The 25,788-nt window shown below is 47.6% G+C and overlaps 1 protein-coding gene across 2 annotated transcripts in view; it reads left to right on the top strand.

The window, feature by feature from the left end:
* Nucleotides 1-25,788, top strand: part of LOC146830123 (dynein regulatory complex protein 1-like) — a 236,881-nt gene that overhangs the window by 73,981 nt on the left and 137,112 nt on the right. For both annotated transcript variants that reach the window (XM_085604350.1, XM_085604351.1), the window contains exon 9: nt 11,607-11,741. In XM_085604350.1, coding sequence (XP_085460476.1) covers nt 11,607-11,741 — 135 coding nt within the window. The remainder of the gene's footprint in view (nt 1-11,606; nt 11,742-25,788) is intronic.

The raw sequence follows: 25,788 nt of genomic DNA on the forward strand, positions 1-25,788 counted from the left end.
GACCTTGAGCTCATTTAAAGGGACCCTGAAATCTCTTAAAGGAACCCTGAGATCTTTTAAATGGACCCTGAGAACTTTTAAAGGGACCCTGAGATCTTTTTTTGTGTAAATCTGTTTTTATTTTCTATAGAAAGAACAACTGAAGGGTCTAAGTGTACACAGCATCAGGCCCACAACCCTACACAGGGCCGGCCACGTAGTTCTAGAGAGCCTCGAGGGGATTCGGGGAGGGTTAATGGAACATTAAAGACACAGCATGTCACCTACAACCCTTATTGGGCCGGCCGCGTGACACATGTAGCATAGCAGTGGGATACGATCATGGGTAAATTCAAGACCCTTAAAAAACAAACATAGTACCATAGCAGAGAGGGGAGCAGAGAGTGTAGGCAAGAAGCCTACAGAAAGATTGTAGTGATGAGGTGACATAGAAATATCTAGAAAGAGAGGTGGAGGAAGGGGGAAGGAGAGCCCCTGCGTCAGAGAGGCTATGCAGCAGCAACAATGCTGGGGGACGTGCGGACGAACAGGGGGGGGGGGTGGTAGCCAGAAGAATCAATGCTATATGGTAGCTAGTCCAGGAGTCTGAGTATGTATTATGTGGGATTGTGGGCAAGGTTAGTGTGATTCTGTAAGTAATTTGTTCGGATCAGCCAGGATCAACGCATCTTCAAATAGGCGTAAGGCCCTGAGTTTCGTGGGGAGGTAGCGTGCGTGTTCTACTTTACAAAGATATGTGACAAGTGGCTTCCAGATTGTGGTGAAGCGAGTGTCTCGAGACTGCAGTCGTGCTGTGAAAAGTTCCCTAGTCACTACATACCGTAAGCGCACAAACCAGGCAGCAATTGGGGGAGTTTCAGCTTTCTTCCACTATAACGCCATGAGTTGCTTAGCAGCGCCAAGCATGTGAAGGGCTACGTTCCAATCGCTACGGGTAAGTGCTTTTAAGTTGTCGGGCTTAAGACCCAAAAGGACCGTGGCTGTGGATTCAGACAGAGGGAAGCCTAGCACCTCCTTTATGTGGCTAAGAACTTCCTTCCAGAGCAGGGTCAGAAGAGGACATGCCCACCAAATGTGAATGAAGTCTCCAGGCGCATTGGAACATCTCCAGCACAATGGAGAGGTTGCAGGGAACATTTTATGCAATCGAGAGGGCGTGTAGTACCACTGGGTCATGATCTTGTATGCAGTTTCTCTTTGCAATATACTGTGATAAACCTTTGGGATGTCTCGCCACAGGCTATTCCACTGCACAGGCGTGATTTCAGTGGGGGACGTCAACTGCCATTGACGCTGATACGAATGAGTGGTTACTAGCGGTGGGTGCTGCAAAATCTGGTATGTCCGGGAAATAAGGCCCTTTGATTCATCAAAGGAACAAACCAATCGTTCAGAGGGGGTGAATGGACGAGTGGCCGCCTGCTGCATCTCTATTGAGGATAACCAGTGTCGCAGCTGTGCATATTGGAACCCTGCTTCTGCCGGAAGTTGGAACTCCTCTCTGCAATGAGTAAACGTTTTGAACGTGCCCCCCTTGTAGAGATTACTGATCGTTCTGCACCCACCTTCCAGCCATTTTGAAAATGCCTAGGAGTTAAAGGCTGGGGGAAGAGCGGGTTGCCCGCAATAGGAGTGTGGGGGGAGGGGAAGGTCGTGAGTCCCTTGTGCATGTCCACTTTGTCCCATATATCCAGCACCGTCTTTGTGGGCACTGCAATATAGGCGCTGCGAGAGCGCGCAGCCCGGTGCAGCCAAGCAAGATCCCAAATGGTTCGCCCTGTTACCGTCCTATTCATATGGAACCAGATCTTTTCACTCGCTGTCCACTCCGAGACAACACGGAGATGGGCGGCCCAATAGTACTCCAGAAGGTTGGGGCATTCCAATCCTCCTCTGTCCCGCGGGAGCATGAGGATTTTATGGGAGAAGCGTGGTCTACGTCCGCCCCATATGAAGCTTGTGAGATCCCGTTGAAGGCTCTGAATCTGATGCTGCGGAATAGGGTTGGGAAAACATTGAAACAAATACAGTACCTTTGGAAGTATCAACATTTTTATAGCATGGAGGCGAACCAGCCAGGAAAGAGTCAGAGATTTCCATCCCCTCAGATCCTCCAAGACTGTCTTTCTTCACTCCCGCCAATTTATTTGGGTCCATGTGTCAAGGGAGGGAGTCAGCTGAAGTCCTAGATATCGAATATGATTAGCGGCCCACTGATAGGGAGCGAGTGTTTTAAGAACTGGTATCTCTTCTTCGGAAATTGTAAGATTCAAAGCCCAAGACTTTCCGTGATTAATTTTGAGGCCTGACGCCCGCTCAAAGGACTGCAATAGGGAGTGGAGCACTGGGAGAAATACATGTGGTAGTGACAGTGTAAGGATGAGGTAATCCGCAAAAAAGTGCCACCTTATTCTGCCGCCCCAGAGGGAAAGACCATGTATGTCCGCTGCTTGCCTAATCAACACTGCTAGAGGCTCTACCACGAGGGCAAACAGCAGAGGGGACAGGGGGCAGCCCAGCCGTGTACCTCTGTAAATGAGGAAAGGGTCCGTAAGCTGTCCATTGACCCGTACCCTGGCCTGCAGAGAGAGATAGGGGGCCATGATCATAGCTATCATGTGCCAGCCCAGTCCGATTTTCTGCAGCACTGCCTGGAGGAATGACCAATCCACCCAGTCGAACGCCTTCTCCGCGTCGAGCGATAGAAGGCACGCTGGTATCTTCGAGTGCTGTGCCTTCCCCACAAGGTGTGCAATTCTACGTACGTTGTCCGCTCCTTGCCAGCCTCGAATGAAGCCGACCTGGTCAGACTCTACAAGGCCAGGCATGTGGGGGTCCAGGTGTTTGGCCAGCATTTTAGTGTAAATTTTTAGGTCCGCATTTAACAGAGCTATAGGGCGATAGGATACGCACAACATTGGGTCTTTTCCCGGCTTGGGGATAAGGGCTATTTCGGCCATGCCCATGGAGGGTGTTGGTCCTTCCGTGTCGGAAAAAGAGTTGTACAACCACAGGAGGTGAGGTTGAAGCTGCACCAGAAACAGGTGATAAAAGACCAGTGGAAGGCCGTCCGGTCCCAGCGATTTCCCAAGGGGAAGGTCCTTCAGCGCTGCTGCCAGCTCCTCCGTAGTGAGTTGTTTGGCGTGATAGGTGTGTAGTGGAGTCCAGGGGCATTGACTCAGAATATCACTGATTTGGTCATGGGACGGCTCATCTGCCGTGTAGAGGGCTGAATAATAGGCCCGGAAAGCCTCACCCTTGGCCGTTTCTGTGGTGGCCCTGTGGGCTTTTGCAGTGCGCGCTCGAAGGTGTTTTGCCAACAGTCTGTCCACCTTGCTTCCCCCCCCCCCTCGAAATGCTGTTGTTTGAGCGCTAACAAGGTTCTCTCTGCCTTATTGGTGCGGAGGGAGTGGAGTTGTCCTCTAAGATTCGCGATACGTCACTTACATACGAGCGTGGGACGTTCCTGATCCTGCCTTTCCAAGTTTTTAATATCGTTGATGAGATTATCCTTCAAAATACGAGCCTCAAGCGCCCGTGCAATCAACAGAGATGTGATGTGTCCGCGGATTGTAGCCTTAAAGGCATCCCACACTACAGGGAAGGGTGTTTCAGGGGTATCGTTACTTGCGAAGTAAGAGTCTATGGCAGTCCGTATGCTCTCCACATCTACTGGATCCCGCAGGACGTGCGGCGGCAGACGCCACCGCGTAGTGTGGGTGGGGCAAGTGGCTGAATCCTGAAGGAGAAGTTCAACATGGGCATGGCCGGAGAGCGATATGGTGGACATAGATACCGCCAACGTATCCTTTATCAGGGCGTGAGAGATAAAAATGTAGTCAATGGGCAAGTACGAACGATGGACGTGTGAATAATACGAATAATCCCGCACCTCAGGGGAATGGTAGCGCCAGGAGTCCAGCAGACCGAGGTTTGCTATTTGTCTCTGGAGTGCAGAGGACATAGCCCCCGTTCTGTGCGAGGAGACTTCACTACGGTCCTTCTTAGGGTCCCACGCCAAGTTAAAGTCCCCCCCCACCCCAGATCAGCGAAGACCCATCCTGTGGCACATGTTCCCACAACGTCGTCTGGAGGTAGGAGTCCTGCATCTGGTTAGGTGCATACACATTACACAGTGTGAAGAAGTGTTGTCCAATCCGTACCCCTGCCCTGATGAAGCAGCCATCCGAGCTACGGAATACCCTGGATTCCCCCTGCCTGATACCAGCTCTGCAAAGGAAGAGCCATTCCGGTCGGTTTAGTGGGTGTTGTAGCCCAGAATTGGAGAGGATATTTAGGGTGCGCCATGCGAGGAGTATCTGATTTTAAAAGGTGGGTTTCTTGAAGGAGAATAATGTCAGGGTTGTGTTGTAAGAGATAACGCCATGTTTGTTGTCGTTTGTTGGGAGAATTAAGCCCCTTAACATTAAGGGATATAATCTTTAAGGGGCCGGGAACAGCCATATTTGTATCCAGACCCATATTAGTCCATCATGCCACCATAGAGAGCAAGCTGAGGTAAGGGGAAGGAGGCACAGGAGCTTGCCGCTCCCGTCTAAGGAAGGGCACTGTCGAGTAGGGGTTCCCCGTCCACCGCAGTCAGAGGAAGAAAACAAGTGGGAAAAGAAGGACAGATAAGAAAAGAGATGTATAGGCAAAGAACAAGTAATCAACATTGGCCAACCGGGCCACAGTGTTCTGTTCTAATCACGGGTCAGTCTACACCTCAGTGCCCGGGTGATCCCAGAGATGTTACTTTCTCAAGATCAGACTGGGGGTCGGTTGTCAGCTGCTCCCGAAGTCGTCCGGATGGGAGATCCAACTCGAGCAACACTGCATGTAGGGAGCTGGGGTGCAAAGGAAACCTTGGGGTGATCACCGGCCCCGACAGGCCAGGGACACATTCCGAGAACAGCACTTGCAGTCAGTTGCATATGGGTGGGTCAAGCCATCAAGGAGTTGGAGATCATGAGCTTGCTGCCAACTGTTCCCCTTCCAAGGACCTGATGTGTTGTATGAGTGATCATCGAGAGGCGGTGAATGTCCGTGACGGAGCACAGTAGACCAGGATGGCTTGGTAGGCGCCCTTGTGGGAGGCAGGAGCCATGCGGGGCTGACAGGCGGCGTCAAGGAGAGGCGAAGTAGTTGCGCTGCTTCTTTAAAGGACCGTATCACCCGACGCTTGGAGTCCCACTGAAAGATGAGGGCGATTAGGTGACCCCACTGACAGGAGATGTCCATGCTTCGCAATTTGTCTGTCACAGGTTTAAAATCTCTGCGTCTTCGTAAGGTTCTGGGTGCGAGATCTTGAAAAATCTGTATCTTTATGCTGCCGTAGACGAGATCTGGCTTGGCGCGCGCCGCCCTGATTATAGCCTCCTTTTCCGTAAAGAAATGGACCCTTGTTAAATGTCCTGGAGGACTCCCGGCTTGCCTGCGGGGTCAGAGACCCGGTAAGCCCTGTCCAGGGCCGGTGGAGATGCATCATTGTCCCCCCAGACCTCATGCAGAAGCTGTGCCACGTAGATCATAATGTTCTTCCCCTCCGCCCCGAGAGGAACCCCCCGGATGCGGAGGTTATTCCGGCGGCTCCGATTTTCCAGGTCCTCCTGCTTCAGTTGCAACTCTATGTGCTGCTCTTCCAGGGTGGCCAGGCGCTGCCAGAGTTTTTCCTGGTCCTCAGTTCGAGCATCTACAGTCTTTTCCAACCCGTCTACACGTTCTCCAAGGTCTGTGACCTCTTTCTTAAGCTCCTGGACACAGGAGTGGACCTCAGTGCGTAGAGAGCCTATCTCAGTTTTGACCTCTGACATGAATGTGGCCATAAAAGCTTGCTTGATAGGTGGCGAGGACCCTCCCATCTGCGAAGCCACCTCCGTAGGGGCCGATGCGCCCGCCTTGCCCAACATAGCGGCTACAGGGTTGTCCTTGGGGGCCGTCGGCAAGTCTTTTCCTACTCTGGTGCGTGTCATCCTCTAATGAGGTATGTCCTTCAACAGTGCCTGGGTGCCAAGTGTACTTGCCTTGCGGCAGTGGTGGGGCAGCAGGGCGAGCCGCCTCAGGGTCAGCAGCAACACTGCGGTGTCTGTCCAACGAGATGAGTCAGAACACTTCTCGCTTGTGTAGCCTCGTCAGCGCTCCTCACCCTTTCGAGAGGTGCACTGTCACGCAGGTCGGTGGAGACCAAGAAGGTCAGAGCCGAGATTAGTGTGGAGTCGTATGCAACTGTTCCAATGCTTAGGCGGGAGGCGATAGTCTCAGGGGACAGGGCCCACATGCATCAGCCCGTTCCCACCCAAGGCTGACAGCTCACAGTTGCCCCCTCTAGCCCGTTGCATGTCCCCGTACAGTGCGCTGTGCGCTGTCAAGATGCTGTCTGGTCAGGGCATCCAGAGACCACAATGGCCAAATAGATGGGGTGGCACAGCGGGGATTGTCCAGCAAGGGCCCTAGGGCGTGTGTATCCCGTGTCCTCGCTCCCAGGGCAAGATTAGGCGTGCATTGCAGCTTCCCCCCCGCAGCCCACGAGCAGATGAATACGCAAATGTCTCAGGGGAGATCACAGGTTGCCAGCCCCACCAAGGCCCCCTGGGAAAACACCAGCGGCAGGACCGCCAGTCGTCGGGTCCCCCAATGTCTGCTCACTCGTACCTTCAATACATCAGCCCAGGGCCGCGGCAGGTGCAGAGCGTATGTGCTGTATGGTGCAGCAGGATGCGGAATCCAAGAGTGGAGGTGCACATGGGCAAGCCAGCAGCAAGAGCCCCCGCCCTCCACACTCCCCCTGTGTTGTATTTCCGCGTTACAGGCGCACAGCTGCAGGTCAGTCAGGGAAGATGCCACTTCAAAGCCCCTGTGTTGCCAGTGCCTTCACACTCCCCACCCGCCCCCCACCAGTTCCATAGAGGCCAGCAGGGCCCAAGGCGATGGTCCCAATCACGCAGGGGGCGAAGCGCTATACCGGACAGTGGGGGTGCTTGCTGCCAGGAACCCCCACAGGGCCCACAGCGTCTCCAAAGGGCCGCGCGCCACACCCCACGTCAGCTACTAACAGGGTCCTCCTGATCATCCCAGGCAAAACTGACGGCCACTACCACGGCAGGGCCCGGAGAGACGTGTCCCGCACTCACTGATGAATTCCTCAACACTGTCTCCTGCCGGCATCCGAGCGCCTCCGTCGCCTGCTAGTTCCGATGAGAGCCCCGCCGGTCCAGGGGAGACAGCCTGTGTTATCCTGGCCCGGGAGTCGTCGCCGGCGCAATATGTATAAAATGGCGCCTCAGAGTCAGCTACTAGGCCAGGCGCCTTCCCTGGGCCAGTCGCGTGTGGTCCACTCTTCCGGGGCAGATGCCCCCACCGCTCCGCCGTCTGCTCTGCTGCCGTCCATGACCGGAGATTCCCTGAACGCACAGGGAAAGCTCTTACTGCAGGACAGGAGACCCCCGGTCTGATTACCGGGAGACAACGGGCGCTCCCACCGGCAGGCCAATGCACTGCGGCGCCCTCACCTCCGCCACTGCCTCTCAACGGACCCCGCTCTGCAGGGGTGCCATCTGCTGACCACCACTTCCTCGTCGTCCCCCTCCTGGATCCGAGCGCCGCTGGCTCCTGATAACTTCAAAGAGATGCCCCCCAGGCCGATGGAGGCAGCCTGAGGTGTCTCGGTCCGGGAGGCGTCTCCAGTGCGGCTTAGAAAATGGCGGGTCGGGACTTACTGCAGGGCCATTTGCCCGCCCTGGGCAGATTGCACGTGCCCCTCTCTCTGGGGCAGAAGCCCCCGCTGTTCCGCCGCCTACTCAGGAGCAGTATATGTCCAGGGGGTCCCCGAAAGGGCAGGAGCAGCCCCCACCGCACACCGGGAGACCCCTGATTCAGGCACCGTAAAATGGCAGGCGCTCCTACTGGCAAGCCGATGTGCGGCGGCGTTTTCACCTCTGCATGGGATCTTTTACAGGGACCCTGAGATCTTTTAAAGGGACTCTGAGATCATTTCTTTGGAACAAAGCGGGAGTAATAGAGTAAGCGGGACACACACTGCCGGCAAGTCAGCACCAGCTCTCCAGTTGCATTACAGCAGCTCCAGTTTTTTTGTTTTTTTTAATTACTTGCAAATAGAAAGTGTGGATGCATCCAGTGCTTGCATGTCTGGACACACGTTGTTGGGTTATTGCCCATTTTTAGAAGAAAGTAGCAAATAGGTTCCGGGGTGCTCGGGTGCCGCTTGTAGTAACAGCCAAAATACCACTCCAAAGTACGCAGGTGAATCTCATGGTTCATCATCTTCCATAAGGGAGAGGTGTGGCGCAGCGGCCAGAGCGACTGACTCCAGAGCGCGGAGCTCAAGGTTCAATCCCCGGCGCGGGCGGCAGTTCAGCTCAGCAGCCTGTGATTTTGGGCAATAGCTCATTTAATCTTCCCAACGGCTCCCAGCGCCTTGAGAGCTTAAGAGGTGAAATGTTCGCGCTTTACAAATATAGATTATTATATGTCAGTGGGAGAGCTGGTGCTGATGTTCTGGCAGTATTACCCCCCCCCCCTCTTAATTGTTGGGGTCCTTCGGGAGTCATTTGGTAAACACCTGGGGCCATATGTAGGTAGCATCACATTTACCGACTCATAAATACCGAATTTTACCGATTCGGTATTTATGAATCGGTAAATGCGATGTAGGTAATAATTCGGTAAAATTTAGCGATTCGGAAAAAATCGGTAATTTAGAATCGGTATTTACCGATTCGGTAATGTGGCATACCTTCCCATTGATTGAATCAATGGGATGGTATGCCTCATTACCGATTCGGTAAATACCGATTCGGTAATGGGGGGAGCATATACAAGGGTGGCAGGGTGTCACATTGACACCCTGTTGCACCCCTGAATCTTGCATGTGTGCACATGTGGCGCACATACATGCCCTAAGGGCATGTATGTCTGCCACATGGCACTTGTACATCTGCTTAATATCACGTTTTGCAATGTATTCGGTATTTTCCACCAACCTATATTTGGTGGTAAATACCGAATTCTTATTCCTAAACATCACTCCTTAGAGTGCGCCCTACATATGGATTAAGGATTTGATATTTACCGAATCGGTATTTCTACCGATTCAGTAAATACCGAATCCTGACATATGCCTCCTACATCTCAAATAGCTAAATACCGGTCCGTAACGGGATATTTACCGAATTTCGGCCGTTACCGACCGGTATTTAGCTACCTACATGAGGCCCCAAATGCTCGATAACATAACATGATACTGCGTTTTAATGAATACTAATTGCAGAGCAGGCCTTGCAGCAGCACCAGTTACCTTGCGGCCTGATACTACAGCAGCACCAATTTTAATTAGGGAAAAAACAATATTTGTGTCGCAGGGAGGGGGGGTAGGGGCGGGTCGCCCAAGAAACAAAAAGACTGCTGGTAGAGGTTTCACTTTGGCTCTCCACCCTTCACCTCTGCAACAGTTCCTAATCGTTTACCCTTGATTGTTGGGTATTGAATTTATTTTCATTTTTCAATTCTTCTCTTATTAGAAGATTTTCTGTTTGTGATGAAAAGCCCGTCAGCATAGTGTTTTGGGAAATATCACTCTAATGGGCCTCTGTAGGTTTTCTCACATAGACATATTTTTTTATTAAGGTTTCAAAGTACATAGAAAATAAAAGAAAAGTAGGATTACGGGACACAATTTGGTGTTATAGAAATAGGATGAACTATAATCGGGTCAATTCAACAAGAGGAGTGTTTTCTCAACAGGGTAAGAATGATAAATGCATTTATAAGTGAAATATAGTGAGGGACATATATGATAGAGACTTCGAACTGCACATCCCACACCTTAGAATATTCCTCAGGTGTCAGACTGGATCCAGAAAATCTTGAACAGTACTTCTGCATGCTGGTAGGTGGCATTAACGGCTCCGCTTCGACATCAACCAAGTCAGAAGTGGTGTGCAGTGCCTATATAGACCCCACCCTTCCTTTCTTTGCAGGCCAACAGTGCAGATCCGGAGAGCTACCTTGGTTACTTTTTGACCAGCTGTTTTGACCTTTTTGTCAACCTCCTGTCGATACCGTGTGCAGGCCTGCCCTCTTGATCTGCCTTCGGCCTTGACACTGAGCCCTGGTGCCACCTGATGATGCCCAGCACATTGTCCTTTGTGACTCCGTGATGGCACAGCCACATTGCCTTACAACATCGACTAGATCTCAGCCTTTAGGTTCAGACCTGCTGCCTCTGTCCTTTGACAGAACCAGGGCGGGCTTGAACTCTGGGGTAATGATGACAACGGCTATGGATCCCCTGACCCAACTGATGGTCTGGGCCAGTCCTACTAAGAGGATAACTGGTATGAGGAGGTGGGAGATGCCAAGAGACGGAACACGTGTCCAGATTCTGGCCTGGTCTCGCCTTTGGGACCTGTTATGGAGAAAGGCACATCTTTCGCATGGTGGTGAGGAGGGCGGTGGAGGTCACGACCAATGTCTTGACAGAGGTGCTCCAACGGGCCTATCATCTGTGGAGCCCCTGCTGCCCTTAATGAAGCCCTCATGGCCATCCTCCTGGGGGTCTCCACCCACACATGGACAACCAGCTTTCCTCACCCGGCACAACACCCCTGAGAGCCTGGTTGTGCAGACCTCAGCCACCAAAGTCAACTATAGCTCTTTTCCTACCACTTCACCAGACAGGGAATCCAACAGGCTGCCACCTCCGGAAAGATACTTTTCTCTTCTACCAGCCTAGCATTGCTGTCGGCGAACACCTCATACCTCTTGGGCTGGTACTCCCACATCTTGTGGGACTTGTTAAGCAAGTGCTCCCTACAGTCTCAGATGAGGCCTGGGCCATCCTGAGCCAGTCCATACTTGATGGAAGGGATGCAGCAGAGTGACCATCCTGTTGTGGATTTGACACCATTGTCTTGCTTGGCAGGACCATCGCCTTGAGATCAACTGGCTTCTCAGGGAAAGTCTTGCCGGCACTGATAGACATGTGCCTTGATGGCTCCCGCCTGTTCAGCGACAAGATCGATATATTGTAATGGAAGTTGTTTGATACCTTGACATGCCAACTTTGGTAGTCCCATTCAGATGTTTGCACAGCTGAGGCGCCAGTGTGTAACTAGGGAATCGGCAATAGGGCTACCAGTCTCTCTCCCAGTAAAAACAACAATTGTGGGTTCTTGCTGCTAGAACATGTTAAACACATGTTCTACCTTAGTAATATGTTGTACCCTGCCTTAGGACTCAGTAGGTCTGCTGCTGGGGTGTCTTACACACATTAGACAGGGAGTTTTGCGCTTTGTAGAAAAACCAGCAGCATCAGGCCAAGACATTGGCAGTGACCTTACAAAAAGAGGCATCTCCTTACAAATAAGACCTCCCTCATAGTGGGATATACTTTTTTAAAGATTGTGGGTATGGAAATTAATCAGAAATTTGTGTTACTTGCCCATAACAGGTTCTTCTTCATCTTTGAAAGTGGAATTAGCAGTTAAAAATGTATTATAAAAGGTGTTTTACTTTTAGTGCATACATATTTACTGAGTGAACTAGTTCTCCTTAATTTGCTCCTCTTTAATTATACTTTGTGTCCTCAGAACCCAAGATGTCCTTAACAAACTAAGAATAAAATTTGACAAGCAAGTGAAGCAATATCGTGAGGAGAATCAGAGCTTAACCGACGACTACAGAAGAATAGTCGACCAGTACAACCAGCTGCAGAAGAAAATGAGGTAGGCTGAGTGTTCCAGCTCAACCTTTGGCAAGTGTGCAACTCTTGTAAACTATCCTTTGTTACGTCTGCTACTTGTTACAAAAATGAAACAAAAAAACCAGAGATGCATGTTGTGCTGTACGCTGCCATCCTAATTCAGATCTTTCTGACTAACATGAAAGAAAGTCCATGATCTCTCGGAGACAGTGGTGAGTATTATGCAATTCGTAATTCTTTACTAGAAACTCTAGAAGCAAAGAACAATTTATAAAAACACATTTTCTTAGAAATTCTGCAAAATAAGAGTCAACAGAAGTGCAAGCCTCCCACCAATGAGGTTGTTTTTGGGACTCCAAGAGGGTTGCTCTTTGGCTGGTGTGTGCTGAGATCGAGTGGATGGTTGATTGCATCCCTCTGCCCCTCACATTATTCTCATTTCCATCAGAGTCCTTGAGACACTGGCTGTTCTCGCTGCCGGTAAAGGAATGTTTAGCAGCATTTGTGTTCCACAAGTATGCAGCGGTGTCCTCCCCACCCCTCCCCCCCGCTAGCACTTTAGCAAAATCTAAAAATAAAACGGGTTTAAAACTCTTTTTATTATCGTTTTATTTTTCTTGGGGCGGGGCCAGGGTTATGATAGGCAGGAGGGAGAGTGGTGGGCTCCACCTACACTGCGCATGTGTTTTTTGGCCCGCGGTCTCATGCGCAGTGACCCCTTTCCAAACCCCGCTGCTTTGCTGGGGCTGCAGAGAGCAGGCAGAGACTCCCAGTCTGTCCTGGGGCACGCATCATCCGCCCTCAGGCCAGTCCTGAAGCTGCTCTCATTTGAGAACAGCTTCCGGATTGGCCGCAGGGCAAGCTGGGAGCCTGTGTCTACTGCAGCATCAGAGAGGAGCGGACGAGCGAGACGCGATGCTGGAGGGCAGCAGGTAAGTTTAATTTTGTATTCCTTGTTACCCGTTCCCCTCCTTTGTAAAAAATGTTTTCATCTCCGTGTGTCCTCCGCTCCCACACTCACCTCTTTTCCCCAATGCGAGCCGCTCCTGCAAGTATGCCCCCTTGTACTTAAGAAACCTCAGTCCCACAGCTCAAAGTGGCCTTTGCTAAGCAAAGAGTGCTGTAGACTGACTCCTCATTGTAGGTTTGCAATATCTAGGCGCTGCTGTTGTGTCACCAAACATATAGGACTTGATTATGATCTTGGCGGATGGGTTACTCCGTCACAACGGTGACAGATATCCCATCCACTGAAATATAAATCCCATTATATCCTACGAAATTTAGATTTCGACAGACGGGATATCTGTCACCGTTGTGAAGGAGTAACCTGTCCGCCAAGATCATAATTATGCTCTTAATCGGAACTGCACTCTTTTGGGATCTAAATAATTGTTATCAAGTAACAATAGAGACATCCTGGGACAAACCATGCACTCCAGGCCATTGTCTTCTGCAATCTCCCTCAACACTTCTCCTGCTTCAGCTGCGTTCTCTTCCCAGTGTAGAAAGGTAGGATAAGGGGGAGAAAAAGGATGAAAAGGGGTCAGTACAACTCTAAATCATTCGCTTTGTTGGTTGCTCAGTTATTTGTTGACCCTCCCGCCCTGGTAACCAAGGGCTCCCTCAGACCAGTGCTGGCTGGTCACACCCAAGCTCACTTTTCATTTTTTTTACCTCTGTGATGTTCTTGAACTCAATGTGCCTTCTTGCTGGGGCACACGTCCTTCGCTGACCATGTGGCTTCTCTCAGTGCCATTCACAAGCATCACCACAGAAAGAATGCGCCTTTTTATTTCCAGACTCTTTTCAGCGCGTTACTGGGTCCAGCTTGTTTTGTTTGTGAAAGGCTGATCAGCAGTCAAACTAGAACTGGGAATGCATATTGGAGTATTCCTCACGCAAAGTGTGTTAGACCTGAATAAAAACCATGGGGTTGTTCAAAGAGATAACATACACTATCCATTTAAGAACACAGACATGACTACATAGTTCACCACACGCAGACACCACACCCCTCCTATATTTTAAATCCAAATTCTCCTTCAGGGGAGCTCCATTGAAAGTCAAGCATTGAATAGCTATCCCCAGAGACTGGATCCTGGAGTAATTTTCTCTAGCAAAGACTTTTTTGAGACAGAAAACATATTTTTGGTAGCCTTTCTGAAGGCTGCCCAGTTCTTGTTTTATTTATTTTTCTGAAAGAAGCCAAATCATAATTTTAAAATGTCAGTAAATAATACAAACTTTTTGTTAAAAACAAATGCTCACACCAGTTGCATAGGATGTGTTGCCACCCACAAGAATATTTTCAAAGGAGTAAACTCTGGTCGCAGGAGCTAGAAGCGTTGAAAGGCACGGTCAGCTGGACAATGAGGTCTGGTGTCTGCTAACAGCCAATGACCCTGTCCCCGCCTTACTCTAGACTGAAGAAGCATGGAAGGTTCTTGAACTTTCAAAGAGCGTGTTGGGTGGAGTGGATCTTTGTTTTGGACATTTGCTTTGACATTTTAAAGGAATTTTTTATTGAGGATCTTTTAGAGTTTTTGTTTTTATGAATTGATTTATTCTAGCGGCACATTCATTCAGAGCTGCGTGATTTCACGTTGTTCTACATAGACGGAGCATTAACGTCAGATTTTGGTGATGTAGGTCTGCAGAATATTGTTTCCATTGCAGGAAGGCCAGCCTATATAGGTTCATTTTTTCTTTTAACATTAGCATCAAAGATACATTATACACAATGGAAAAGGAAGTGTTGTACTCAGTAATCCTAGTGTTCGTTCTACCGTTCAGAAACAAATATGTATTGGTATTTCCCATCAATTGCACCTCAGTCATGACCCACCCGCTTTCATTTGTCAGCAGAGTTCTTTAAAGGTAGAGCGCTCCAATGTTGTTGACCAGTAATCGAAGGATATTAACTTTTAAGGTACCTTCTACCCCAGTGGCGTGGTGGTGGGCTTGTTGGTGAGACCCAATGCCGCTGCTACAGGGTCTCCACTGAACACATTATATTGGTGTTTGGGGGACCAGTGATACTAACCTCACCCCTTGCCTCCTTCTCTCCTGTTGATGTGTTGCACCTCCAGAAGTAGGAAAGCTCTGTAAACTTTAAGCAAGCGGATCAGACAATCACTGATTTACAAGCAGAGGGTCAAGTTTCAAAACCTGTCATCTACGTTGGCTAACTTAAGTCTGTATAGTTCTCAACTTTGTTCACCTTTGCTTTCGCAAGAAGATATTTACACAAAATATTTTTGGAGAGAATTTTCTCACAAACATGTTTTTGCTCCTATGTTTTCCCTCAAAGTGGAGTTTTGATGTTTTTGTCCCACAGTCATGCTTAGTAGTAATTTTTCTTGATTTTGTTTAACTTCACTAACATGTCAAAGACTATGAAGTGCGAAAACAAGTTGTGGAAAAACAGCATTGTGTGTATTCAGCTTTTAAGTTCCCAGGTTTGTTGTAACAGCACAACAAACTGTATACAATATTTTACATTACTGTAGGACTAACTGTGACTCTGTATGGTGACATTAAAGGAAACAAGTGACTGTTCAAGGAGCAATGATTTGTAATCCTAACACTACAAATAATATTTCTTTCTCCAGTGATTGTGTGACCCTGAGCACATGCAGTAGTTGCCCGGATTCTGTTTTTGTGTGCACTAAAATCTGCATCATATGTGCAATAAGTGTGCAGCCATCATTGGTTGCCCATTGTTTGATGCCAACTGCACCTGGCTTTGCCCTTTCCGTCGTTGCCATGCTTCAGTGATGCTGATCTGATCAATTGAAGCAATGTTTATGTAAAGAATGCTGTTTCAAATCCTTTTTCAAGTTCATGTTTATCTCAGGACAAAGCTCATTATACAGAAGAGACATAAGAATCAGCAATGCACTATGCAAATTAAAAAGTTAAATATTAAAGAGTACAACATTACCTGATTTTCAATACTTAAAAAAACCTCATGCATATGATCCAGCGTGGGAAAAAGGGGGGTAAAATTTACAGATCCTCCCTGTGTCACAGACCCGATGTCACGCTAACTCATTCACACATGCATTCATTGGTGGGGCCCATGACACCAACTCTCATACGTTTCTCTCACAGGTCTGCACACAGGAGGAATGATGCGCTGGACATGTGGGGGGGGGGGTACCTTATTACCTATAGGGAAGAAAAGTTATATTACAGAATATACATATTTGCATCACCACCTATAGGATCCTAACCTTAACATCAAGGCAGTCCACCACTTGGTCGACGGACCAATTAGTTGGACTGGTTGATGGTGATTTAGAACCAGCTAAAACACATTTAAGCTTCAGAATCCTCTAATCCCTTAATGGAAAACCACAAACTCATAATTTCTGTTAATCAAATTATTGTTTATCTAAATCTTGTTTGCAATTATATGATTAGCATTTTGGTCAATCAAATTTTAAAATGTTGTCAATACAACACAAATCGCATGACATTTTATATTTACCTATTCTTGCTATCGGGTCTTTTCTAATTCAATTGGCTCTGCATACACCGAATGTTCTGCTCAATTGTCCCAATAAAAGCAGGCCAAGACTCAAAGTCCGGAAAAGCTCTTTGCTCAGCACGTCACAGTCCAAAAGATCTCCAAATGACCAGGAATCGTGCAATCATTTAGCTCATCTGTCATCGCCTGTGGGGTCGGTAGGGGTGTGTGGTCATCGATCTAACTCCTCCCTATTCTACTACCCTTTTTATAATAAATTTCTGGGTAACATGAAACATTTCTTTGGCAATACTATATTCTGATTGGTCCATTTGAAGAAAATTTTAACATCGTCCAACTTTCCCAGAGACTTTCGTTCCCAAAGTAGTGCTGGGTCACTTCCTCGGTTTGTGTCATCACCATGCAACATTGTTGTTCCCTGGTTGTGGAAGTTTATTGTTTCATGCAATGGTTTTCTTTTACTGACGTTTGGCAGTCCTCCATGTTCCTGTCCTTGACCAGGAGCACTGTGCTCTAACTTGAGGGTGCCTGAAGATCTACGGAGCCATCCGAGTCTGCGCAGTAGACATCGCACTGACGAGACGGTGGCCACATCTGAACCCCATTTTGAATGTTATGGTTTAGTAGGCCCAAATGCCAACTTAAGCAAAACAAACACAAAAGAATAATTAATACACCAAAATGAAGATTCTAATGTTAAACCCTTACTAATCCCTTTATATATTAGTATTTTTCTAGCTTATAGCGACATTTAAAACTCACCATTCGGTCCTAACAGGAACGCAAACGTCACCAAAGCAACATAAATCATGCAATATTCTATCACAACACGTACTACTGTTAATAGGCATACCACAATTAGTTATTAGAGTTATTCTGCCAAGCAAATAGCAATGAGTCCCGCGTGTAATTGGTGTTTACCAAATGCAAATGGTTGGTTAGTATAACACTGCAAACAGTTAATTCAAATTATAATATAAGTCGATTACGTAATTAGTATTTTCATGCAAAATAGAGAAGGTATACAAAACTTTGCTTTACCTGCTCCATCAATCCCCTCTTTTGTGATTTTTAATATCACCACAAATTCCCTTAAATTTTATAAATTTTGTAATAGAAATGAATTCAGTTCTATTAAGTTTTGTTAGATCACGATTGTTTCCCCTGTTTCTTCTTCTCTTGTCTTTTTATACACATTCTCTTTCCATTCTTCTAATTCTATATCTTCCATTTCCCTTTCCTTTCTTTCTTTCTCTCTTTTCTTGGTAGCTTCTCTTTTCATATGATTTTGTAAATTTCTCCTTTTTCTACATAAACATCTTAGTCTCAGAATTAATACTAAAAATATCACACATGTTACTGGAATTAAAATCTTACCAATAAATGTACTACCTAATTTTAGTAAAAAGTTGTTAATAGTAGAAAACCCTTTTCCAATCTTTTCCCAAACACTTTCAACCTCCAGTGGAACAATCTCCTCAGGCAAATCAGTTATATTCTTTATGTACGTCTTCAAATCTTGACTTTCGTCAGGAATATAAGTACAACAATGTTGAACCTTCAGCATTCCGCAGACTCCACCCTCTTTGGTCAATATAATATCAAGGGCAAGTCGATTTTGCATCACCATGGCTTGCATGGCAACCATCTCTGTATTTACTAATAAAAATCCTCCAGCAGTGCTTGTTGATAAAAGATCCACTACTGTAGACAATTTTCTAATTTTGTGTGCATTCAGAGATATTCCAACGGCTGGTTTCAGTGCTCCAAAAATATCCCCTACAATTTCTGCCCAACTCTCTCTCCTTCTATGTTAGGTGTCTACCTATCTCATGTGCACCCTCTTTTCCCCTTCCCACATGGAATATCTTTGGGAAAACCAGGTCTAGGTAACATGTGCCATATCAATGGTCAGGTAATCGATAATAAGCTTTGTTCCCGCAGATAAAATATAATCCAGGGAATACCGGATCATTTCCTCCTTCAAATCCCCATCCACCCATGATTCTATAAGTATCATGGCAATCACTCGCATAAAGTAATTATCATACACAGTTTGATTTCTTCTAATACACAATTTCCCTTTCTGAGGCCAATCTAAAGCCATAGCTGGACTAGTTTCTCCTTTGAAATGTTTTTCTCTTTCAACATCCCAGACTTCTTTTCTCTCAGGTATCTTCTTTTTCTTATTTATTCTCCTTTCTTCTACCATATCTAGAAAAGTCTTTTCTTCCTTTTTCAAACTACAAGTGAGATTATTTCTAAATACTGATTCTAAAGGGGACACCTTGACAAACCTGCCTTGCTGTTTGGATTGCCCGTGGATTCCTTGCATTTGCACCAACGCCTCGCGGAACCCGCTGCGCGGGTCCCGCTTCGCAGAGGGGCGCTCTCCTTCGTGGGCTGTTAGCTGCTGCTGGGGTAAGACAGGGGCTGAGGGCTGCGAGCAAGAGGGCTGGGAACTACATTTCCCAGGAGTCCCAGTAACCCCGCCCGTTCCACCTGGGCTGCTCTCCCTCCCCGCCCCGCCCCCAACGACCGGGTGATCAAATACCGGCTTGCCCTGCACTTCGTGGGACACCTTGACAAACCTGCCTTGCTGTTTGGATTGCCCGTGGATTCCTTGCATCTGCACCAACGCCTCGCGGAACCCGCTGCGCGGGTCCCGCTTCGCAGAGGGGCGCTCTCCTTCGTGGGCTGTTAGCTGCTGCTGGGGTAAGACAGGGGCTGAGGGCTGCGAGCAAGAGGGCTGGGAACTACATTTCCCAGGAGTCCCAGTAACCCCGCCCGTTCCACCTGGGCTGCTCTCCCTCCCCGCCCCGCCCCCAACGACCGGGTGATCAAATACCGGCTTGCCCTGCACTTCGTGGGACACCTTGACAAACCTGCCTTGCTGTTTGGATTGCCCGTGGATTCCTTGCATCTGCACCAACGCCTCGCGGAACCCGCTGCGCGGGTCCCGCTTCGCAGAGGGGCGCTCTCCTTCGTGGGCTGTTAGCTGCTGCTGGGGTAAGACAGGGGCTGAGGGCTGCGAGCAAGAGGGCTGGGAACTACATTTCCCAGGAGTCCCAGTAACCCCGCCCGTTCCACCTGGGCTGCTCTCCCTCCCCGCCCCGCCCCCAACGACCGGGTGATCAAATACCGGCTTGCCCTGCACTTCGTGGGACACCTTGACAAACCTGCCTTGCTGTTTGGATTGCCCGTGGATTCCTTGCATCTGCACCAACGCCTCGCGGAACCCGCTGCGCGGGTCCCGCTTCGCAGAGGGGCGCTCTCCTTCGTGGGCTGTTAGCTGCTGCTGGGGTAAGACAGGGGCTGAGGGCTGCGAGCAAGAGGGCTGGGAACTCAATTTCCCAGGAGTCCCAGTAACCCCGCCCGTTCCACCTGGGCTGCTCTCCCTCCCCGCCCCGCCCCCAACGACCGGGTGATCAAATACCGGCTTGCCCTGCACTTCGTGGGACACCTTGACAAACCTGCCTTGCTGTTTGGATTGCCCGTGGATTCCTTGCATCTGCACCAACGCCTCGCGGAACCCGCTGCGCGGGTCCCGCTTCGCAGAGGGGCGCTCTCCTTCGTGGGCTGTTAGCTGCTGCTGGGGTAAGACAGGGGCTGAGGGCTGCGAGCAAGAGGGCTGGGAACTACATTTCCCAGGAGTCCCAGTAACCCCGCCCGTTCCACCTGGGCTGCTCTCCCTCCCCGCCCCGCCCCCAACGACCGGGTGATCACCGTAAGAGCCATATATTAACGTGTGAATACCGCTGCGCGGGAGCTCGCCGGGAGAAGGCCGGGACAAGGGCGGGACCGTCTGTGGCCGTCAGAGGCCGTGTGAGGCCGGGCCGGGCCACCTTCCTAACATTTACCACTCAATATTTATAACATCTCATGGTATCACCTAACAGACGTTTTAAATGTTTATTTTGTAAACATTGCATCTGACCATAACCAGGCTTGTGTCCTCATTGTTAGTATAACCGCTTTGACCTAACTTTGCCCATTATTGTACATAATTTGAGGTCTGAGGTTGGTGTTAATTTGGTTATTTGTATATCTAAAGATGACCCTAAGATCTGGCAAAGAGAGGCAAGTCCAGGTCTCCACCTCTAATGGCACTTTTACGGGTACAATTGACCAGTTTTTTAAACGCTCTACTGCCATACTGGAGAAAGAAATCGCTCTAGTTGAAAAACGTCTTTCACTAGATATAATTACAGGCAAGCGATCCTCTCTTGGGAAAATTAATGAGGCAGTCTCCCCCATTCCGCTTTCCCTTTTAGACACTGAAAGCAATGATGTTAATACAGATTTAGTGCTTGTAACTGTTCCTGAGACCCAAACTGTGGAGTTAGCGGGGATGGGTCAAGATAGCTCATATACCACTGCACATGATAATATGCTAAATGGAGGGACTACTATTTTTTTAGACCAGCCTGGAGAGAAATCAGGTCTCTCGGACTCACCTAATCTTAATATCAGTAAGGAGCAAGTGACTTCCCCTCCCCTTTCACAACTTCTACCCTCACAGAACCCTGGGAAACGTAAAAGGTTAGACTCTCCCGACTTAGTTGAACATATTGAGGGGGCGGGAAGTACTATTGATTCACCTATACAGTTGCCTAATACTAATGTGGTGGTTCAACTTGAAGACCATAATACCACAGTTAGTATTGCAGAAGGCATACTTCTGGCTAAGATAGAGTTACTAATGAAATCCCTGCTCTTACCACTATTCGAAAGGACAAGACTATTGAATACAAAAATGGATTCCTTGGATAGGTTGGTTAAAGATAATATAGCATCTACAAACAGAACTCTTGCCAGATTAGCCCCCAAAGGCTTGCCCCCCACTGCCCTGTCATCATCGAAGTCTACTCTGGTGAATAACAAAGCAGGGGCCTCAAGTTCAAAAGTGGGACCCACTACTTTAAAAGCCCCGCAGCCAACAACTGTATCGGCCCCCAAGAAAACAGTTAGCTCTGAGGGCGCACCTAGACAGAAGGCCGCAAAGCAACCCCAGGCCAAGAAAACTCTTAGTAGTCACGACCAAAACATCCGGCCCTATATCAAACCTATCCCGAGGAAACAATGTGTTAATCTCCCCCCAGAGTCACAGCCTTACACCATCATCTTAACTGGCGTGGCTCCTTTAGTAGATGGTAAAAGAGAAACACACAAGGACCTCTACAATAAAGTAACATTCTGGCTTAATAAAAATCGCCCGCTCCCACCCAACATGAATCCTGAAATACTTAATGTAAGAAGGGTGGATTGGATAGGTTATGGTAAGAAAGATCTTGAGGGGGACTGTGTGGTGATAAGTTTCAGAGAGCCATGGGTGGCTGAATTTATCAGCAGGGAACCTAGATTCGGAAGAGTTGGGGATGTGCAAACATTATTGTTGAATTATTTCTATCCTGCTTTATATACAAGTAGACCCCAAACCCCATTTCAACATTCTAGAAGAGACAGGCCAAGAGGGAGATTTCACTTTGATACCCCAGTCTACCCTTTGTTTCACCCGCACCTCACAAACCGGTTCGCTCCGCTATCCGGCTTGGAAGGTGTGGATTGACTTGACAATCTACTACCGATTCCCGGGCCGAGTGAAGTTGTACTGAGTTCCCCTAACCCTACTCCATCTCCCAGGGCTGAGATTGTAACAGGGCTGAGTGGTAATTCCCAAGGGGAGGTAGAAAGGGTAAAACTTCCAAATCCCACATATAGACCCCTGGTCCCTGAGGAGACTGTGAATCCATTTAACAACTTGCCGAAAGAAACAAGTAATACCCTCACAGTTTTGTCTTGGAATATAGCGGGATTAAAAGGGAAAATGTCTGAGGATGACTGGGGCTCTTATGTGGACTCTTTTGATGTTATCATATTACAGGAAAGCTGGTCAACTGATGCTATCTTTCGGGTTGGCTATCTTAACTACTATAAACCAGCCTGTAAAGGACCTAAAGGTCGTCCTTCAGGTGGTCTGGTTATTTGGATCAGACAATCCCTAGCCTTTAAAATTATAGACATTCCTACCTTAAGTAGTGATATTCTTGCCTTGAAATTGTCTGGTAAAAATAACGAGGACTTTTTTCTGATTAACATATATGCAAGAGGGCAACCTGGTGGGAAGCCTGCGAGAGCAGCTAGCGATTTAGATTCCCTATTAAACAATATTACTAGCGACAAATGTATAATGGTGGCAGGTGATTTTAATTGTTCTTTTGAACCTTTTCCTAGTCTTGACAAAGAAGGATATGGGGAAATCGATCAAATTTGGAATATTCCACCATTATCCATCCCTCCAATTAAAAAAGTTACCGAGGCCGCAATGCAGTGGTTAGGCCTCTGCCTTGAATGGGATCTGCGCGCAGCTAACGGTAGAACTAAATCAGATTCGATGGGAAAGGTCACTTTTGACAATTCCCAGCATTCGAGCCGTATTGACTACTTCTTAATAAAGATAGAGTTTTGGAAAATCCTAGAGGATATGGAAGTAGTCCAAAGACCTGAAAGTGACCATAATCCCCTGGCAATTAAATTACTACTGAATGAGGGTCTCAGATTGGATTCTGCATCCACTACCGTTACAGCCGAGGCTGTTCTCACGAATGACTGTAGAAGGGTACGCTGGACTAGGCTTATAGACAACCCTACCGTATTAGAAAGGGTTGCGGTGGAGGTCTCAGCAGCCACCAATTCGATGGTACCCATAGTTAATGAAGGCACTTCCCTGGAAGAAATAGGGTCGATCCATGAGTCTCTGTTTAATAAGATTAAAAATTTTTTTAATGAACCCACAAAAGGAAGGAATAATGGTCCAGTACCAACTAGGACCAAATGGTATGATAAATCTTGTCGTCTTGCCCATAGCACCCTAATAGCTGCTATTAAATCCAAGTCAGCCAATGATATTAGGCTAGCTAGGGTTAATTACAAGAAAGTACTTAAAGAGGCAAAAACCAACTGGGACGAACAGCGCTGGTTAGATTTATACCAAGCAAGCACCTCATCTAACCAACAAAAATTCTGGGAGGTTGTGAGGTGGGGTGGGACTGGGGACTCGAAAGTCCCTGTTACCCATGTGCCTGCAGAACAATGGGTCAAGCACTACGCGACGCAGTTTAGTAACACGGTACGGATCTCCCACACTTGGGAAGATGCCAGTGTACAGACTGCGGTGCCCATAGTTGACCACATTGTCTTCACAGAAACAGAAACTGTAGTTGCTCTTAAACGAGTCCAGAACGGTAAGGCCCCCGGTATGGACTGTGTCCCAGCGGACCTTTTTAAGTATGACCAGGTGCATTGGGTTCCGTACATAACTACCCTAGCAAATGCGATAGCTAGAGGGACCAGGATCCCAAATTCATGGAAAGGGGCAGAGATCCTGCCCGTGTATAAAAAAGGGGACAAAACTGATGCAGGAAACTACCGACCCATCAGTCTTATTGATGCCCTACAAAAGGTAGTGGCTAGAATGCTTTTAGGAAAAATCGACACCTGGATGACCGAAGCTGACATTCTCTCTCCATTACAAGCTGGCTTTAGGGCTCACATTAGTACTGTAGATCAGATCTTAAGATTTGTTATGATCTACTGGAAAACTGTGTTTTTGAGAGGTGGCACGATATACGCTGCATTTGTGGACCTCAAATCAGCGTTTGATTTGGTCCCCAGAGGAAAGATGTGGGCTGCATTAAGAAAGATGGGAGTTCCTTCTGCGCTCCTAGAATTTACCATCAGGATGCATGAGGGAAATTTTGCTAGAGTTAGGTGGGGCCGCCAGGGCCAGGTCACAGAACCCTTCCCTGTGACTCGTGGAGTGAGACAGGGCTGCGTGCTGGCCCCTACCCTTTTCATACTTTTTATTAATCAAGTGGTTAAGTTTCTCTCAGAAACCCCTACCGATGCCCCATCACTGGGTGGGACTAAATTCCCCCTTTTAATTTTTGCTGATGACACGCTCATATTGGCTAAAACACAGAAGGGTCTGCAGGTAGCTATAGACAAATTTGTGGATTTCTGCAATGAGAACGATTTAGAAATTAACATCAACAAAACCAAATTTATGGTCTTCACAAAGAAAAAACCACAGAGGGGCAATGTTACGATGAACGGGTCTAGTCTGGAACAGGTTGAAGTTATGACCTATCTTGGTGTGACAATGGACTATAGATTACGCTGGAAAGAGCAAATAGCGGCGCTTAGCTTGAAATTTACGCGTCTGTCCGGTTGTCTGGTGAAGGAGCAGCGGAGTTCTCTGACCAAAAGGGTATTGCCCGCTCTTAAAATATATAGTGCAAAAATCAGCTCTGCCATATTATACGGAGCTGATATATGGGGTTGTGTGGACCTGGCTGTCCTTGATAGGATACAGAACACATTTTTCCGAAACCTAGTCAGTCTTCCTCCATCAACACCCGCTCTACCACTATTGATGGATATGGGGTTCCATTCAATTAAACATCAAGCCCAGTACAGGATGGTGGCGTTATGGAGACGAATATGGTCCACACCGGAACTTGCCATGTTTGCCCAAGAGCTTCAGGATGTTAGATCACAACAGGGGGCAGGTGAAATTCCATGGTTTAAGTCAATTAGAAACACTCTTATCGGAATGGGCCTCCCCCAGTTGTGGTTTGAGCCGGGCTCTCACATCTTTCCCTCTAAGAAAGATTTTAAATCTCTCTTCTGGTCTATGGTTAAAGATGAACACGTTGCTCTTTCAGAGAAACCGAACCTGACCGGTCTGTTCCTGCTACATAAAATAGTCCCTCATACCGAGTGCTTTTGGGATGTAATTGTCAAAACCTTAGATAGGAAACTTTACTTTCAGTTCCGTCTAGGTACATTGCCATTACGGGCCTTCACCAGTGGTTGGCAGAAGCCGGCGACTTCACTTTGTCCATGTTGTACTGACCATAAAGAAACAATAGGTCATTTCTTGTTTGTTTGTAATGCTTACCGTGAACCACGCCACAAGTGGCTAAAGCCTATATGCTATAGATTAAAGACCCGGTCGAGCAGTGAAGCCTTGCTCATGCTAAGAACTAACACCTCTGAATGTCTTTCCATTGGATTGGCCAAATTCCTTGGATGGGCTTGGTTATTAAGGTCTAAGACAGTTTGTAACATACCGTCATGAAAAACCCATATAGTACGTTACTTTACTAGATTGTGTCTCCGACCAGTATTGATGTTGTGTCTTTTAATATGCATTTGTTCAATAATAATCTTCTCTTGTCGTCTTTATGCACATATTTAATTTAATTGAGGTTTTAATCAATTCTTAATTCTTTTTGTTCTATTGTTCTTTATGCTTAATTTTCATATAATATCATTGATTATGTAATATTGTTATTATTTATATGTATGTAAATATTTTGTCTTTTATGAAGAATATTCGAAATAAAGACGTTAAAAACTGAAACTGAAAACTGATTCTAAAGTTAATTCTCTAGTTTCTAGAAAAAAATCACCTAAAACTTTACCAGGTTTTACTCTATTTAATTCAGGAACTACGGGTACTTGTGATTTTTTTTTATCTACATCAGAAAAATATTATTCTAGTTTCCCT

This window comes from Triturus cristatus, chromosome 5_1, assembly GCF_964204655.1.
Source record: "Triturus cristatus chromosome 5_1, aTriCri1.1, whole genome shotgun sequence".
Taxonomy (NCBI): Eukaryota; Metazoa; Chordata; class Amphibia; order Caudata; family Salamandridae; genus Triturus; species Triturus cristatus.